Below are 20,367 nucleotides of genomic sequence, written 5' to 3' on the forward strand. Positions count from 1 at the left end.
TTCTTCAGCAGAGCAATCTGCAAATACTCCATAAAAGGGTAAGTCTTCTACAATGAATTATGCTCTTAGGGAAACCTGGATAAACTGCAATCAGAAGTATCAGCCAGGAACTTGACTTCTGAACAGGACGCTGTCCTGAGATCTTATGAAGCCTATAAACAAGAATACTAATGCAGATTATTTTCTGCTGTAGTAAAGCACTAAGTTTTTCCTGAAATCCTGGGGGACAAAAATCCTGAAAAATATCAAGATTAGATCTGCCTGAATAGTTCATATATATGTATTTGTCAATAATGGAACAGTCATCACTTATGTTGCAGTTTTGTTTATGAAGTATGAATTAATTTAGCAACACGTTTCAAGCCTTTTTAAGGATCATGATTTGGATTTCTAAGGTTTTTTTTTTGTGTGTGTGTGTGTGTGTGTTAGCTGTTAAAGTGACTGGCAAAGAAAGTCTCAACTAAGTAGACAAGAATTGATGCTAGGTCTTTAACTCTGAGAATGGAATATTTTCAGTAAATTTATTTGGAGGCTATAACACTAGAAACACAAGGTGAAAGGGATCCCTGAAGATTCATTATAAAGGACACAAAAATTGTGTGGCCCTATAAAATATCCATGAGGTTGCAACTTGGTTCAGAGTCACTCTAAAATCACCACAAAGCATCTGTACCAGCAGAGCTGGAACTAAGACTGCAAGTGAGGAAACCTGTGAGTTCTACAAATAAGCACATACAGTGAACTCTGTCCCCAGGAAATTTATTTTTCCCAGTCTGCTAGAATCAACTTTGGTGGTCTCCAAGGCCACTCTTATCTTAGTTCAAAAGACAGGAGACTGCTCTGGTCCTGTCTTCCAACTCCATGCAGAATCAAGGCCTGTATCTTCAACAGGCATGCACAAACATACACCACTTACCTGGCTAGCCACACAAGTGAAAACAGAGCATTTACCAGCACCCACAGAGCACTCAAACATAAACAGAACAGACCTGACTTGATTCTACAGCTGATGAGGTCTAAAGTTCACTGTGAAACATCATCACTGTATTAGCTTACTCAATAACCACTGATACCTCAATAGTTAGTGCTGACTTTAAGTCTGTCTGATATCCAGGCTTGAATCTTAGGCTTCTTAATCATTCACTAGAACAGACTTTACATCATTTCTGGTACAGGTCCCTTACACATCAACTTAAAGTTTGCTAGCAGTCCACATGCACACAAAGAATAAGGGTCTTCCCAGTAACTGGAAGCCAGTTCTGTTTTTTTTTTTTCCTCAGTCCCATGGTCTCTCTCTCCAATAGTTAACAAGTAGACCTCTTACTCGTTTCTTAGTCTGACCTGAAACTAACTGTTTCCATAGGCTCAGAGTAGATGACGCACTCACACAGAAATAGGATTGTCTGTAGTAACCAAGCACAGACCCTTTTATTCCCCTTTTTCATTTAAATTCCCGCACTTCCTCATTTTCAATCCTACTCTCTCTCTGCTTATGCTTCTTCCCCTGCATATCCCTATCATTTATTCTGTGTGTGCTTTGTTTTAAAACATAATTCTTTCCCTCTCCAAATCCTTCAAGTCTCATATACTTACAGGCAATAACCTTCTTAGTCTTAAGGAAGTGTTTTCTGCTGAATCACGTTGTTAGGTTTCACACCTAGAAACTAAGTGTCCTCCTTCAACAGTCTTCACAGTAGCCAATTCAGTGTTCTGCATTACTCCCTAACTAGGTTCCTGGGGTTGCTCCCATGTATTGCTGGTCCCTTGATCACTGTAAGGTCCTCGTGTTTAATTTAATTAATTTTTAGTCAGATGCTATAATTTAAGTCACATTCTATGAACAGATCATTTGTAGAACAAACAGCTGTTTGTTGGTCTACAGAAGAACAAAAAAAAGTAACTAGCCACCATGACCAGAAGCATACCACTATACTTAGTGGTTGACAAGTATGAAGCCATCAATACAGTTGCACAAAAGAGATCATAACATGCATTTTGAACAATGAAAGAATTTTATACTTCATTCATAGCCTCTCCCTCCAAGTTGATTTATTTAAGCTGCTCTTAGTGTTTATGTTTTCCAGTAATGGTGCAAGAGGAAGGAGAAATGAATTAATATACAAAGAAATAATGCATGCCAGAGATGTGGAAGGGACACCGAGCCAGTTACTGTTTCCTGTTGACTGGGATGAAATTATGGCATCCCAAATGATGACAGAACACAGATCAGAAATTTTCTGGAGTTCTGCTTTGATGAGGAAGTAGCTTACCAAAGTGATCCTGACAATAGAAGAATAATTTGGAATGGTATCTCCTATTTTTATTTTTTTATTTTATTTATTTATTTATTTTAAATCTCCGGTGAAGCTATCTGCACTGGAAATCTGCTGCTGATGGAAGTTCTTGCTGCTGACAGAAACTGCTTGCTCCACGTACAAACAGATCATACCATTAGGAGTTATTTTACTTGAGAATATAAGGAAAAGAAGCCTGGTTTGCAGCATCTCTCCTTCCTTAATGAAGAACTCCGTCCTACCATAAGAACTTGCAGAAGGAATAACTAGGCCATTCTAGAATAGGACATACAGCGAGGTTTAGATTTCAAATTGCACCAACTCAGAGCAGCTTCTGGAGAGACACACTCTCCCACTTTGGCAAGTTACATGGACTAGGAATGGAGAAACCAAGCTTTAATACTAAAGATACTGCTGAAATAAAATACTGTCTTTCCAAAAAGAACTGGCAGACAAGTATACACAAAAGAAGATAAAAAAAAGCAATCCAAGGGAATAATATAATTCACTGCAGGGATGTTCATACTGTCATGGTTTTATGATTTTTGTTACCAGTATTGATAGTTAAAGAGTTAATGCTGCAGTTCTGTGGATTGTTGATGTTTCTGGGTAACTGGTTCTCAGAAGAGAAGAACTACAAATCCCAGAAGACTTACACTGTTTCATTTCCGTTTTCTATTTAGAGGGAAAGATAAAACTGCTTGCAAGTCATGAGACCGTCTCTTCTTTTGCTCATCTCTGCAGTGTGTGCTCCCTGGCCATCTCGCATTCAGCATTAGAGTAAGGCCTTTGGTTTTGAACACTCTCTCTCATTTTATTTGATTTATTAGCTTCATTTCCAATTATATTGTATTATATTGTGTTATCTCGCATTCTGCTATCATACTTCGTAAATTAGTTTTCTCCCTTAGCTTGTTGCCACTGTTGTTTTTAGGCCCATCTCCCTGCGTTTTCCCCTTTTTCCCTTCCCCCTCTCCCAGGGTGTGGGTCTGTGGGTCCCTCCGCTCCATTAGTTATGGAACTGGGCCGAACTGGCCCAAAACCATTGACAATTACACTTGCTAATGAATAGCAATGCACAGTATATAGCTACCACATGAAGTATCTATGTGCACTGTAAATATGCACTCCATATAAGAGGCAAGTACAACTCAATCAGACAAATGGTTACATCATTGGGCATATATTTTTCAGATAAAGTGAATACTGACAGATATTTAATAAGAAAATAGAACAGTTGTATGTGATGGAAACAAAAAAGGAGTTTGATTATATGACTGCCACATATTTGCGATTTCATTAACTGCCTGTAAAACTGTCTGTCTAACAACTTTCCCCAAATCATAGCAGGTTTTTGAACTACTGGCTCTTTGCTTGAAACTACACTATAAATCCGGTTACAAAAGCTGAACCAGTCAAGCTAAGCTACAAACTATGAACATGAAGAACATGCCTGCTTGGAATGGCATCTTTTTCTCCAACCATGTCATAGATTTACTTTTAATGAATTTTATAATAAATGTAAAATAAACATTCTATATTTTCAAAAATTCTGCAGCACAATTGGGAAAGTATGACCTAGTTGCTATCAGAGAAACATGGTAGGACAAATCCCATGATTGGAATACTCTGATTGAGGGCTACAGGCTTTTCAGAAGGGATAGACAGAGTAGGAGGGGTGGGAGAGTTGCCTTCTATGTTAGGAAGTGGATAGATTGCAAAGAGCTGTGTCTGAGAAACAGCCACAGTCAGGTTGAGAGCTTGTGAGTTAAAATCAAGTATTGGTCCAGTAAAGGGCATCTAGCGGCTGGGGTCTGCTACAGGCCACCTGATCAGGGCAAGTCTGCTGATGAGGCCTTCTTGCTTCAGCTGCAGGAAGTGTAGCACTCACAAGATCTTGTCCTGATGGGGGATTTCAACCACCTGGATATGTGCTGGGATAGTGGCACGGCAGGTGGCAGACAATCCAGGAGATTCCTGGAGTCTGTTGAGGATAACTTCCTAGTCTAGGTATTAGATGGACCAACCCGAGGTGACGCCCTACTGGACCTGGTGCTCACCAATGCACAGGAGAGCATTAAACCGGAGTTAAGACTGGAGGCAGCCTGGGCAGTAGTGACCATGCCCTGGTGGAGTTTGTGATCTTGAAGAATGCAGGTCTGGCAGAAAGCAGAAACAGGACCCTGAGCTTCAGGAGAGCAGATTTCCAGCTGCTCAAGGAATTGCTGGATGAGATCCCCTGGGAAACTGTCCTTAAGAGCAGAGAAACAGAACAGAGCTGGCAACTCTCTAAGAACACCCTTATGATCACGCAAGAGTTCACCACTCCCCAGCAGAAGAAGCTGATGAGGTGAGGCAGGTGGCCAGCGTGGCTGAGCAACAACCTGCAGCTTAAACTGAGGGAAAAGAGGGAAATGTATAGGAAGTGGAAGCAGGGTTGTGTAGCCTGGGAGGAATACAGAGGTGTTGTCTGCCTGTCTAGAGATAGGATTAGGAAAGCCAAGGGACAGACAGAGCGGAAATTGGCGAGGGATGTGAAAGATAACAAGGAGTTCTACAGGTAGATAGGCAGGAGGAGACAGGCCAAGGAGAGAGTTCCCCCTCTGATAAAAGGTAACGGAGAACTAGCTTCCTCAGACATAAAAAAAAAAGCTGAGGTACACAATGAGTGCTTTGCCTCAGTCTTCACTGGTGGTCAGGCTCCGCATGTCTGCCAGGACCCTGCACCTTGAGGTGAGGGTGTGGGGAGTGGATTCCATCCCACTGTAATAGTGGAAAAAGTCCAAGACCTCTTCATGCAATTGAGTGTCTACAAGACCATGGGGCCAGATGATATCCATCCCAGGGTTCTGAGAGAGATGGCTGATGTGGCTGCCGAGCCGCTCTCCATCATATTTGAAAAATCATGGCTGTCCAGTGAAACCCCCGGTACTGGGAAAAGGGAAACATTACTCCCATTTTTAAGAAAGGTAGAAAGGAAGACCCAGGGAACTACAGGCCGGTGAGCCTCACCTCTGTGCCTGAGAAGATCATGGAGCAGATCCTCCTAGAAGACACGTTAAGGCACATTTGAGACAAAGAGGTGATCCGAGAGCCATCATGGCTTCACCAAGGGCAGATCTTGCCTGACCAATCTGGTGGCTTTCTAGGATGGAGTGATGACATCAGTAGATGGGGGAGAGGCAACAGATGTCATCTACCTGGACTTCTGCAAAGCCTTTGATGTGGTCCCTCACCACATCCTTCTCTCCAAATTGGAGAGATATGGATTTGAAAGATGTACTGTTCAGCGAATTAAGAATTGCTTGGCTGCATGCAGCTTAAGGGCTGTGAGTAATGGTTCTGTGTCAGGGTGGAGGCCAGTCACAAGTGGTGTCCTCCAAGGCTCAGTCTTGGGACCGGTGCTCTTCAACATCTTTATCAATGACATAGATGATGGAATCAAGTGCATCCTCAGCAAGTTTGCAGACGGCACCAAGCTGAGCCGTGCAGTCAACACATTGGAGGGAAGGGAAGCCATCCAGAGGGACCTGGACTGGCTGAAGAAGTGGGCCCATGTGAACCTAATGAGGTTCAACAAGGCCAAATGCAAGGTGCTGCACTTGGGCTGGGGCAATCCCAGGTATTTATGCAGACTGGGGGAAGAACTCCTTGAGAGCAGCCCTGCAGAGAAGGACTTGGAGGTCCTGGTGGATGAGAAGCTGGACATGAACCAGCAGCGTACGCTTGCAGCCTGGAAGGCCAACTATGTTCCGGGCTGCATTAAAAAGGGGGTGGCCAGCAGGGAGAGGGAGGTGATTGTCCCACTCTACTCAGCTCTTGTGAGGCCCCATCTGGAGTACTGTGTCCAGGCCTGGGTCCCCCAGCACAAGATAGATGCAGAGCTCTTGGAACTGGTCCAGAGGAGGGCCACCAAGATGATCAGAGGGCTGGAGCACCTCTCCTATGAAGAAAGGTTGAGGGAACTGGGCTTGTTTAGCTTGGAGAAGAGAAGACTCCAGGGAGACCTCATTGTGGCCTTCCAATACTTGAAGGGAGTATATAAACAGGAGAGGGGTAGGGCTGTTTACATGGGTGGACAGTGATAGGACAAGGGGGAATGGTTTTAAACTGAGACAAGGGAGGTTTAGGTTAGATATTAGGAGGAAATTTTGCCACACTGGAACAGGTTGCCCAAGGAGGTTGTGGATGCCCCATCCTTGGAGGCATTCAAGGCCAGGCTGGATGTGGCTCTGGGCAACCTGGTCTAGTGGTTGGCTAGTTTCTAGTGGTTGGCTAGTTTCAACCCCCTGCACATAGCAGGGGGTTGAAACTAGATGATGATTATGGTTCTTCTAAACCCAGGCCTTTCTATGATTGTATGATTTTAAAAATAAAGCAGCATTTACTGTTTGACGAACAGGTACTAATAATTGTGCTCTGTTTCATTTTCCACTAACATAATAATCCCTTTAAAAATAAAATGCATTTAGTTCTTGCTGAACAATCTGAGGAAAAAGAGTAATGAATACGAGGAGAAAAGTCAAAAAGATGCACAGAGCCAATCAATGCCTTCAAGGACAAAATGAACATAAGCAGAAGTAGTTGAATCTAGAAGAAGATGTATCTAGAATTTGTATCAAAACGTATCACTAACATCAACAGAGGGCTGAGAGACAAGCTGGCAATAAATCAGGTGAGTGTAATTGAAAGTGAAATGGGATTTGCCCAGCTCTTGCTATGTACATAGCTTACTTAATGTACAATACTGTCAGTTAATACATTTTTTGTAGAATCCAAATTCAGGGCATGGGGCAAAATCAGGTAAACTAACCTGAAGCCATCTGCATGGAGGTCGTATCAGCATGAACACTTACTACTGGTGAGATGAGCTATAAATCAACAGCCACACTAGGATTAGGGACCAATCCTACAGCAACTACATTAAAGCAAGGCACATTTATTTCAGTTCATTTTGAAGAATTTTCATATCCTACACTTCAAACACATTCCTTTTAAGGAGAAGCTTCCCAAAGACTAGAAAAACTCCTACTCATAAGAACTTTTTTTGAGAAGAGATAGAATTAAATTGGAAACCACTTTAGGAAAAGCCTGTACTGACAAAGATGCCAAGCGATCAAAAATCTCCCCTTCTTTCCATTATTCCTTAAGTAAATAACAAGATAGGTCTTGACAACAAAATTAAGGTCAGTGTATGAATCACACAGTGCATCTCATCACATACATAAACTGCATATAATTTCTCCATAATCTTTTCTGACAGGGCTATTATTAAGTGACTATAACAACAACCTCCTGAGTAGCAATGCACTAAAAATATATTTGCATATTTTACAAAACACTGGGATGGGAGTACTCACCCTTCCTTATTTCAATACATCTGAAAGTTACAAGAATTAGAAAATGTTACAGATGTTTGGAAAAATGTCAAGAATCAGAAAGCTAAAACATACTATAGAGGAATTCCAGATGTAACACCAGAAAGATGCAGTTCTGATCAACCACAATTAACAACTCACTAAATACAAAATAACCCACATTATTTTGCACAGGACTCTCAGTGTGCATGCACTGGTTTTCTTTTAAAGGAAAAGTACCAAAGAAACTCCCTTAGAAGTATGCAACAGGTGCGTTACAACCCTTCAGATTACCATCACAGTCTGAATCAATGATTAGTCCTTTGAATCATTTTTAAGCCCCCTCTGATATAGAAGTATACCTGTTTTGAGCAAAGACTGGACAATAACATTTCCAGAGGTTCCTACGAAAGCATTTTATGATTCTGTGGAAAATACCTGAACTGCACACATTGCAAGCACCACGGCACTAATTTTATCTACTTCTGTAGTCCCCTAATATTATCTGCTATGTAAAAATAATTTTCTGTGTCCAATAATTTTAATTTACCTACTTCACATTTTAATTTAATAAAACACAAATTATTCTGTGTACTATAAGAAGTTTATTGTGGCAGTATAGATCTCTCTGCAGGTCTCTTCTTGCCAAGATAGATTAACCTGGCTAACAACCATTGCTGTCAAAGCTAGAATGTTTCCAGTTCTTCAGTTAACTTCCTCCAGGTTCAGCTATTTCCACACCACACTGATAACTGTTAAGTGTACTGCCTGGGTTACACAGGATGAGGAACTAGAAAATTATAATGGCACACATAACCTGAAAAAACTGTCAATCATGGTGGAAATTTGCTTTAAGCTTGATATTATCAACCTCTCACAGTCCTTTGTGATATCCATCATGAAACAGAATTAATTTCGATTTATCTGCATATTCATTAGCAGTTCAGTACACAACTACTCAAGCCATGCGACGATCTTAAAATCTACTCAGTGCTTGCATCATGATTCTACTGTCTCAGTATGAAAATGTACACTTCATCCTTTTCAAACAGTAGGAATAAAGAGAAAAATGGAAAGAACAGTTAATTCAGAAGATCAATATATAAAATACTAAAACAAGATGAGCTGTGAAAGAAAATTTCCAACAAAATGGTCTTTATTTTCCCAAAACCACAGTGAACTGAGAAGGCTTATGTTTGGCATCTAAATATTTCTTGTTAAATTTTATTTCCCAAGAAATTTAAGTTCAGTTTTGTTCCACCCATTCATACCAAATTATTTTTCACCACTGTTTCAGTTTCACTGAACTCTGATAAGAGGAATTCCTACTAACTATCAATCTCCTACAAGCTTCTTGGCAAAAAAAAAAAATAAAAGCCAATACTTACTTAAAGAAACTTTCACAACAGCACCTCAGTGATGCACTGAAGTGTAAAGTTATCTGTTTTAAGTGGCTTGCTAGTAATGCAATTGGTATACACATAATCTTCAAAACATACCAAATACTTATCACCTCTTATCCAGGTGAGGAAGACAAGGGTGAGAAATGAGGTATTTATAAGATAAATTGTTAAAGATGCAGACCTTATGATAAGAACGTGTAAGCAATCTTAGAAAACTCCCCAGGGAAGCTGTTATTTCTGTAGTCCTACTGCTTACTGAATGACTTCTTTACTAAGCTCATTACTTTTACAACAGAAATAACTATTCATGTCTTAAACAGACAGAAAAATCCAGGCAGTAATTCCTACCACATCTGTTCCATGCCTTCTTTCTAGAAGAAGTCGGAAGACATTAGCCGTAATCTTGTTATCTTGGACACCTTGTCCAAGGCCACGGTTGTCATCCTGCATAAGCCGACGATCCATGATTACTTCCAATTGGCCTGAAAATACAATATAAGAATTGTAGTGGTAATAGGAGTATGTTAGGTTTCTATTAAATGCAGAAAAAAATTCTGAAATATAGATTTTTAAAAAATCACAATTTTTCTCTTGCATACAGAGGACTAATAGTAGATAAATATTGTCAAGACTGATTATAAGAATGCTTTATGCTTTTGGCTGTAATCCTTCAACATTTTAGAGTACATTCCAGTAGAAGGTTTGGTGAATTTTTAGCATAGTTGCCTACACTGAAATTTAGCATGAAAAACAGTTAACCACTTCTTGCAACAAGGATGCTTGATGCATCAAACATCAAGAGAAGAATCACCTCAAGTAGCTGCAGAGAGACCCTTTGTATCATCTAATACTTCATAAAATGTTTAATCTAATGCTACATAAAACATTGCACTTTTTTAAAAATTGTTTTAAAGAAAAAGCAGGTAGGCAATACTAATAATAAATACTCACAATCTCTCCTAAGTGTTTTTTTCTCTTGAGAGAAAAAGGAAAATATCAGATGAAAACTAAGTATAAATATCTTTTATACACTGAACTAAATATCTAAATATCGTTTATGCACTGCCATTGAGAATAGCTCTTTTATCATGATGTTAAAAGATAAATAGCCTTATGGAACATAAGTTTGTTTCTTTATAAGTTTATAACTCCAGAGGGAAAGCAGCTGATGGCAAATAATTAAGGTTGTTATATGTCTCCTATCTGCCGAAATACTTGTTCTTCCCTCCCCTCCCAAAAATAACCCAACAAAAATCAAAAAGCAACAGATTTTGCGTACCCAGATCAGAAATCAGATGGAAATTAATAAAAAATATCATATTTTGTACTACGAAATAAAGCTAGGATTGTGACTCAATTTAGTAGTCTTTGTGGATTGCAGTATGAACATGGGTTGAAAGACAAACACAGTATGTCTCTGAAAAAAGCTAGAATCACAGTAAGGAGAACAAATGCATGATAAATTTTTGTCAAAGTCTTCCAAGAGTGCTTAGGAGATTTGGATCTGAAACTACATAAACAAGTTTCCAGCATTCTTTAAGAAGCTAGGATGATGACAGGTGACAAAATATAGCTTATAATTTCTACGGTGATCATGAACAGAATATAAAAACAAAATAATCAGTGTTGCTGAAGTCAGGTAAAAACCATCTCAAAATTGGGTCAACGAAAAGAATGGTAAAACTTCTGGCTTAAAATGGAATTAAAGCATTTTGTGAGACTTCAGGACATAAGTGATTGCTGCTACTCCATTAGTTATCCATTAGACTGCTGGAAAAGCCATTTCACAGTGGTAGATGCGAACTACCTGGAGGTGGTCTTTCCTAGGCATGTAGCATAATCCACTAAATATTGAATTAGAGCAGAACTGGATGGGACTTACAGCGTGCATGATGTTCAACACCTAACATTAAAAGGAAGATTATACACCCAATCCCACAAATGCAAAGAGAGCGAGAAAAGTAGCAATAACGACGTAGCAAATGCATTTTGTGGGTTTTGATCAAGTCTCTTAGAAGCTGATACTGAAGACTGATAACTATTCAGTGAGAAACTGCTGCAACTGTCTTAACAGCATATGAGTTAACTGTTTCATAGGAAGAAACTGCTTGTAATTCAGGAAGAGAATATAAGAAATAATCAGCTGCTCAGAAAAATTCAAATTGTGAATTATGCCTTGAGACACACTGTCTGCTACTTAAGGCATCTGCTTCAATTGTAATGCTTTTGATTTTTCTTTCAGGATCCTTTAAAAAATTGTCACAAAACACCAAACACAGCCAAGGAACTTTCAGCTTCATTTTTGTTCTTTATTAAGGAGTCTCACATATCGTCAAGAAAAATACGGTGAACACAGTAATTTTATAAAACATTATTTAACAATAACAAGTCAGATGAATACATTCATCTTCTTTTAGAGGATGCAGAGTAAATATTTGATGTTGCTAACTAATTCTTGGACTTTAAGTGACATAACAGTTTGCTAAAAAGTGTCGAGCAATTAAATGATTAATACCATTAACAAGTATGGGATACATCTTTTGCTCTTTGATATAATTGGATTAGGGAAAAAATGTCTCATGTCCTCAACTGGACTAAACCGGAGCTCACAGAAAGACTATTTCTCCCTGACATTTATCTCACATACAGCACACAGCACTACTCTCAACTCCCCTAATTTGAAGAAAGACAGTGGATCACTCTGGGCCTTGCACGCTGCATGCAATTTTGTGATGCAGAGACTAAGATAGCAAAAGCACAAATACAGGCATGATTACAAGCAATAGAGCCTCTGACACCTTAGTCTTCATCACCTACTTAACAGAAATACCAACATATAAAAACTCTTTGCCCTAAAATAAGTGAGGCTTGATAATATTTTGACCACTGTAGGATGGTATCCACAGTCTGTCAGAATAGACATTAAGATGATAGTTCATTGAAAAGAAACCTGGAAGTAAGTTTTGCCATAGTTTCTGGTTGGCTGTTTTATTTATTTCTTGTCAATGTATTCATCAACTCTTTCAAAGAACTCCATTAGATTTGTGAGGTGTGACACTCCTTTAGAAGAAGCATGTTGATCTTCACCAGAGGTAGTTCTTATTCTTTACTTCAATAATTTAAATCTTTCAAAAAGCTTTTGTTTTTCTTGACAGGGATGTTAGTCAACATCACTTGCGCCTCAAGCTCTCTACTTGAAAATCAAATGAAAAAAACACAGCATCACTTGATCCATCTTCAGCCTTCTCCTATCACAACAGTAGAAAAGAGTACAAACCACTTAGTGATGCTGTTTCAACCTTGAGTTTCATCAGAATTCTTGGATGAAATATACCTGGTTCTGACAACTTCTAGTTCATTTTGTCTTTTTCATGATCACTTTCATCTAATCTGAGACATTTTCCGAGGAAGATGACAGGATCTCCTGTAGGAACGACTTCCAGCTCTTCCTCTATAAACATATTTTAAAACCAGTCAGGGCTGGAGAAACTAACTAGTTTTCTTCAAATATGAGTAGGCATAGCAATCTAGTAAACTCTGAATGAACTATTTCAGATAATAATGAAACAGGTCTTTCTAATATCTGTCTCCTACTTACCATTTCTCAAGCTTGCAACACCTAGAGACTGAGCTGAATGAAGTGTCAAACGAACACCAGAATCTTGGATATAAGCCATTGTAGTCATAGGATAGATATTTGCTTGAAGAGGCAATTTGCTCATCGTCAGTCGGGGCTGGATCTACAGTATGAATGCAGACTTTGATAAAATATATTCTTATGCATTTAAATTTCAAAGACATTCTCAGACATTAATCCCATGTGCTTCAGAAGAAATGACTGACAACCAGCACCAAAATATTCATTCAACTGTATTATTTAGATTTTTGGAGATTTGTGGCTAAAACTACCTATTTGGGAATGATAACTTCAGTGTACTTTCAGATCAAAGAACATTTTTTAAAAACTGAAAGATTCATCAAGGGAACGTACAAAAAAAAGAATAATCAGTTATAGAATGACAGAAAATATTTTCTCCTCTAGAGATCCAGCAGTGAATAGATTCAAGATAGCAGAAAAGCAATTGCTGGTATATAATGGGGACTTATTAAAGCACTGGTAGAATTCCTGAACGGTACATAAAAATGAATAATAGTATTAAAATTACTTTCCTGTTTAAATATCCACTGTCTCTAGCAAAATGCAGCTCTACACACTAACTGCCAGAACAGCAGGCACGCTTATCAGTTTATTCAGAATACCAATTTTTAGCAAGGAAGGAAGGTCAGGTAAAGAAAATACACTTTCTTTTGTCTGTGCTTCAAAGTCCAAGAAAAATAGTCATACTATTTCATCAGATGTATTACCAATAATGTATGTTATTGCACTTCAAAAATCTACTTATTTCAATCACAGCATCAAATATTTGTTCTCCAGCTTAATCTTAGTAACTGTCTGTGTTACTGGCAAGTACACTTATGCTTTGTGTAAGACCAAAGGCCCAAACCAAATAGATGAAGGGGAAAAGGCATACAGATATTAGAAGAACAGCAGAATGGCTTACTGTCTTGCTATATTACACTCCTTGTCTTCTAAAGGATATAGAGGTATAGTTAATGATCTTTGCAATTTTCTGAAATCTTTTGAAAGAAAACAATTGCTACATCATCTCATCTAAACCAATTTTATAATAGGGATATATTCTAAGAGTCTTTTCTCTTTTAAGGGATAAAGTAGACTGCAACATGAGTGTTTGATTAACGTGACTCATTCTTTAAAATTAGTTGAAAACTGAGACCCTAGCCTTTTAGGATTAGTCAAGAATAATTACCTGGTATCCGTTAAGATCTGTATAGAATCTATTTTGACTGTTTATGTCAGATGAAATTCTCATTGCAAGCTCGCGATTATATTCTCCTCTAATATCCACAATATTGGAAACTTCAAGAGACTGGCCTTCCAAACCTGCATGAAAAAAGATGCTTTTAAAATCTCCTGATTTTTAAAAGCTATTGCCAGATAAAATAATTCCAGTGGTCACAGAATATGATATAGTTTTCCCCTATTAGATTTCCTTTTATATCTAAACAGATATTTGAAGTCAGGTCAGTTATGTACCACATGATACAGAAGTGCTTCTAATTCAGTACTCATTAAACAGTCAATGTGAAACCCTGAACAGAAAGAGAAGTTGAATAATTAGAATATTCATGATAAGAACCAATGGGGGTTCTCATAAATCAGTCGAAAATACTATGCAACTTTCAATTGCAATAGCTAAAATGTTGGAACAGGAACTGTTCACAGCATCTTAATGGTTTTCTGTTTTAAGCCAAACAAAGAGAATCTTCCATAAGGGAAGAGAAACACAGAAATGTGCACTGATATGCTGACAATCATGATGCAAGTCTTTGCTAACAGGTAACGGCTGGCCATTTTATTAAAGGAAAAATAAACTATCTAAAAATGCAGATAGATGCTCAGTAAGATTTTCCCAGTGCCTTACACTGCAAATTGCATTCCTTTTCCAAAAATCTGACTTTTTCAGACAGTTTGGACTGGAATCACACTGTCATTCAGCATGACCATATTTCCTGCAGTTTAACAGAACTAAGAGCTGAAAAAAGGAATGTGCCAAATTGAACAGAGGAATTAAATTTCTCTTGACAGTCCAGAGATTACGTTGTGCTTGCCTGACAGACCGTAAACAGAGGATGGTAGAAAGTGAGAGACTAATTAGTTCAGTCTTTTAAAATTTGAAGATTTAAAATCTTAGCTACTGAATTCTTCCTTTTTTTTTCAACCATTGACCATTTGTTATTTCACCCAGGGGCATGACTGTCATCGTTTCGGCTCCTAAGCAGTCAAATCTTATGCAAAGGGGCAAAACATCTTCAAACAAAATTCCTACATTCCTACATGCACAGAGGTTAGAAAGAAAGAGATCGTACTACATATATGATTTTCCAGTACAGTTTGCAGTTCTGAGAATATGAATGTTCCTCACATAGATCTTTACTTAGGCAAATCCTTAAACACCCTGAAACTTTCAAGAATGGAACGCTGGAAGCGTCAGCCTCTTTCAGTTTTTATGTTGTGTAGAAAATATAGTCAAGTTTGTGATTTTGTTACCTGTAATGAGAAAGGTATTAAAAGTCTCTATTTGTTTCATCTTTTTTTCATCTGAATGTCACCTTCAATAGTGACAGCAGCTGTTAAAATGCTAATATTTATCAATGGTGATTATATCGCAGTGCTAACTGAAAAGTATTTGTTTTCAGGTAAATCTATTTTCCCAGGCTTAATGTGTGCAAAGTGGATCTATGTGTTCCACTCTTCATGTTTTTAATCGTGGCTTTTCTGAATATTTTGCAATAAGACCATTAAAGAACGTGGACACTCAACAAGGATACAACATTTTAGTTTACAACTTTAAAATGCATATGGTGTGAATTACTCTCAGCTCTTCCCTGCTGCATAACTTGAGCTAATACGAAAATACAGTCATGGAGCATAATAAAGCATAAGTAGCCTGATAAAAAATAACAAAATTACACTGATATCAACAACAGATGCCAATGGAAAGAAAATAAAAACATTTAAATGTAGAACAGAAGTTCAATAGCTGGATTAGCCAGTTGGTCAGGCTTTGCACCCCTTTCCAGGTAGGTAGATTACAACACGAGTATCATGTCTATCTAGAAAGAAAATAAATGCATACCCACAAGTGCACATGTATATTTCTGTCTGCTTGCCTTTTTACTTTATATATTTAGAAAGACTTTAAGATACCTTCCTTAAACAAAGTAATGCTGTATAAACAGCTTTCCTTACAAAGCCACTAACACTGACCTCACTACAACAATGATTTAAAGTCAATCCCTAAACTCTAAAAAAGGCGATTTCATATGAAAAATTCACATTAAAGACACACAATAAAAGTGAAACTGTGTTTACTGATTATAGTACAGGACTTCAACACAATGACTGAATAGGTAATGATGTAGTTACAGAAAACAGTGTGATGAATCACAAATTGTCAAAAAAAGAAAAAAGAATATGACTAATTAGTGCACTCTAGATGAAAGAACAACTTCGGCCTTAGGAATTGGCTAGCAAGTGACTTTCACTGACAAGTCATTTCCTGTGAACTGTAACACTTCTAACAGGCACTTAATAACAAATCAAAGAAAAAGGAATGTTATAAAGAAATACTATTCTAAAACAACCTTATCCAGCACCCAAGAGATTCATTCAGATGTTTTCTCTCCCCTTTACTACCTTAAACAACCTTCTTATAAAATTTTCCTTCTTGCTCAACAGTTTAATTTAGTGAAATCCACATAGCAAAATAACTTTCTTTAAACAATTTCAGCAACTCAGTACATTTAGACTACAAGGTTTTCATCCTCTGGTCCATTTTATATATTGATCACATAAAATTACCTTGAGTGTAACTATTTTTCTTCAGAATTTTCAGCAAATTACAGTATAACATTTTGGAATGTATTCATAAGGGAGATGATCTAGAGTTTGATCTAGAATCACTTTGCTATTAATGTTGATCACAAATAACTGGCCATTCTTTGTGATTTTAGAGAAGACACTGTACCTATGCCAGTAAGTCTGAAATTATGAAGAAAATTAATATTTTTTATTTTTATTTTTAATCATCACCAAAATACTTTTGTACAGTTTTTCATTTTCGTAACTTGGAGTACTACCCAGAAGTACCCACAGTAACTACCGAGAGTACTCAGATGGCCCAGCAAAGATTTGGAACCCTCTATTGGTAATCTATACTATAAGATTTCCTAATACTGAGAGACCTCCAAGAAATCTTTATGTTTAAGCATGTCAGCTTAATGACTAGCACTAGCATCCTAGCACAAGGGTCACAAAAGGATCATATTCATTGCACTGTACCCAGATGAGAATTCAGTAACAGGCCAGAAGTTCTGTTCTCAAGACTAGAGTGTTGAAAAATAACAGAAGAGAATTCAGTGAGAAAGACAGAGTTTACAACTCTTACCCTGGACATTATAGAGTCGCATCGTATGCGTCACATGGTGGAAAAAACATACAACTTCTGAGAAAATTCTTCCATGAGCAACTCTTACAGTAGGTGGATCTGTAAAAATATAAGGCTGTAAAAAAAAAGCACAATTATTTTAAAAATTTCTGTAAAATTGTGTGTATAAATTTAAATATTTTTCGTCTTTTCTTTATGGTTGTTTTCAAATTACTTGCACTGTATCTAAGGCTAGTCTAAAAACTTGGTGCAAAAAAAACTAATCACTGCCGGTCAGAAATTCATCAAACTTTAAAGCCTTACTTTTCCTTTAGATGAAATTACGATAACCCTCATTACATAACTCAAAGGTATTCTATGATGATTAATGGATACAAGATCTACCGACAAACATAGTACTATACTACTATAAAATACCTAAATTCAGCTTAATGATAGCAAAATTATATTTGCAAATCAGCAATCAAATACCACAGTTTCATATGGCAGATGGGGGTTTAACTGTCTTTTGTTGGACCACAATTTACTCTATCAGTCTTACACACTCCATAAGCTTCCTTTGTACTGTTTTACAGACCAGCATGCATACCTTTCTGAAAATAGAAGGGGAAATGCTAGTCAAAAGCAGCTACAATTGCCTTGATTGGGGAACTCCCAGGAAGGCAGGGTAGAACAGGGAAAAAAATCAGAAAAGTCAACTGAGAGAGTGTTTCCTCTCTCAAAGACTAGCAGAATCGTTATCAAAGCACTTTAACCATTTAGTCACAGCATATGCCAAGTCTCAACTAAGCAAGTGGTGACACTTTAAAAACAGTTGATTTAAAACTAGACCGTGTATGCTATATAATTTATAAAATCAAAGAGTTATTGAATTGCTTGGGTTGGACAGGACCTTAAAGATCATCCAGTTCCAACCAACCTGATGTGGGCACAGAGTTGCCACCCACTGGATTAGGCTGCCCAGGGCCCCATTCAATCTGGCCTTGAATGCCTCCTGCAGGGATGGGGCATCCACAGTTTCTCTGGACCATCTGGTCCAGTGCCTCACCACTTTCTGAGTAAAGAATTTCTTTCAAACATCTAGCGTAAATCTCCTCTCTTTTACTTTAAAGCCATTCTCCCTTGTAATATCACTATCAGACTGCATAATAAAATCTGGCTCTATCTTCTTTAAAGGTCCTTTAAGTAGTGAAAGGGCATAACAAGGTTTCTCTGGATCTATCTTCTCCAGGTAAAAAAGGTAGAAATGGGTAAAATAAACAAAAAAAACCAGTAAAAGGTAAAATGAATTAAATGAGAATTAAGTAAAAAAAATTTGCAAAAGTTCCAGATGGAAACAGCATTAAAGACTTTATTAAAAAAACAACATAATACTTGAAAAGTATTCTGATGAATATGCACAGAAAGCTGTTAACAGGTGACTGTCTTCCTTCTACATGCACACCATTGTCAGAACACAGGGCAATGACTCCAAAGATCAAATGTATCTTGAGGAAGACAGGAAATCACAAGTACATACATATGCACACAACGTGTCAGAGAAGAATAATTACAGGTAGATACAGTCCAACATGTTCCTTTGTATATTCACTGAGAATATTTCAAGAAGTACTGCATTAAAAAAGAAAGCAAAAGACTTTCAAAACTTTCCATTCATCCATGTATTCTTAAAGCTTAAGAAAAGAAAAACCAGTGTTTAACAAAAACATTGCCAGAGTTCCAAGAGGCAACTCTGCAGCTATCAACTACAGCAATGTTTTGCACAACAGTCTTGTAGAGGACTCACAGTTTCTTAAGACTCTGGTAAAATATATTACTTCATGAAGAAAGGGTTCCTTCCCTCTGATCAACTAACACCAATATTTTATACAGTTAAGCAGTACAGAAGCCCTTCTGAGGAAACAAAGGCTACTCAGTAGTTGATCTGAGAAAATGATCGGCTAATTCCAAGGTGTCTTAGTCTGACAATACAACAGACAAGAGATCCGTCATGCAAAATACATTTGCTAGGTCAGAAATACAGGAGGAGTAAAGTATTAAAAGGGTAAGAAAGCCAGATGAATTAGTATACTACAATAATGAATGTCTGAAGACCAGGTCTCAGGTTAGAATATGAGCTAGCTTTTGGATTCTCTTATCCTGATGAAAAACTGACAGGATCAGTCACTGGAAACTGAATCTTTCCTGTTCTTCTTGCAGAAGAGATTGATATCTGTGTTTACCGATCACACATAAGCAGAAAAGACAAACTCATTTAACCTGTGACTACTTGCTATTAAAATATGTGTTTAGATTAAAACATCACAGAGGAACTGCATTACTGACAGGAAGCTGGAATAGCCAAATCTTTCCAAATCCTCCATGGTGGTTAGGGCAACGAGAAGATCCTCAGTTGGCAAAAGCCAAGAGAACTGTCAGAAAATGAGCTTGGGAAACCTTAGGTCTTCAGGTCAAGCAAATAACTTTGCCAATCACTGGAGAGCAGAACACTAATTACATAAGCAGCAGTCTGCCACATACATTCCGTTAGCAAAGTAATACTTAACTAATGGCCTTATTTCTATTGTTTGAAAGAACATTTCTCAGTAGGGCCTGTCCATTCCAACCCTGCAAGTTATCTAAAAACGAACCAGTAAAACAGAGAGATGCTATTCGTAGTAAGTCTGTGAACTTGCCACAAACAGATTTTTTTTTTAATAAAAAAAGCCTGGAGGAATTTTATGCCACCTAACTTGTTAGCATAAAGATGATGGTGATACTGACAACTACTATCAAAATACATTGTTCCAATATCTCTAGAAAACTGAAATGGGATGCACTCAACACTTCTCAGATTCTGAGACAACACAACAAAAACTATGTTCATATGCCACTCTCCAAGCAGTACGTATATCCAGACCAGCTCTCCCAGTCAATGGGGATATCACTTCAGCAAAGACACTGAGGCCTTAAAACACGTCCAGGGAAGGGCAATGAAGCAGGGTCTGGAACACAAGTCTTATATGAGGAGGAGCTTTGAGGGAACTGGAATGGTTTAGTTTGCAGAAGAGAAGGCTCAGGGGAGACCTTATAATTCTCTACAACTACCTAAAATGAGGTCGTGGCAAAGAGGGATTCAGACTTTCTTCCCATGTAACTTGTGGACATAAAAACTGAAAGTCCTCAAGGATGCCTGCTGCTTTCTGATTGTCGGGGAAATAAGAAAGACGAACAAGTACGGTACTGAGGCAACAAGGAATACTCCTAATGCATACTTATCACTTAGAAAAGCAGAAATCCTAAG

The 20,367-nt window shown here is 37.8% G+C and overlaps 1 protein-coding gene across 6 annotated transcripts in view; it reads right to left on the minus strand.

Annotated features, from left to right (window-relative positions):
* Positions 1–20,367, minus strand: part of MAN2A1 (mannosidase alpha class 2A member 1) — a 134,290-nt gene that overhangs the window by 22,084 nt on the left and 91,839 nt on the right. For 3 of the 6 annotated variants that reach the window (XR_002433190.1, XM_021379729.1, XM_021379730.1), the window contains exons 16-19: positions 17,085–17,199; positions 13,884–14,017; positions 12,653–12,794; positions 9,403–9,536 (exon numbers count right to left, since the gene is read on the minus strand). Coding sequence is in view for 5 of the 6 variants with exons in the window: in XM_021379729.1 (XP_021235404.1) it covers positions 9,403–9,536; positions 12,653–12,794; positions 13,884–14,017; positions 17,085–17,199 (525 nt within the window). In the remaining variant the exon portion in view is untranslated. Of the gene's footprint in view, positions 1–9,402; positions 9,537–11,342; positions 12,303–12,388; positions 12,506–12,652; positions 12,795–13,883; positions 14,018–17,084; positions 17,200–20,367 lie in introns of those variants that run through there. The other 3 variants (XM_021379732.1, XM_021379731.1, XM_021379733.1) reach the window with 3 other exon arrangements.

This window comes from Numida meleagris, chromosome Z, assembly GCF_002078875.1.
Source record: "Numida meleagris isolate 19003 breed g44 Domestic line chromosome Z, NumMel1.0, whole genome shotgun sequence".
In the NCBI taxonomy this organism is placed as follows: domain Eukaryota; kingdom Metazoa; phylum Chordata; class Aves; order Galliformes; family Numididae; genus Numida; species Numida meleagris.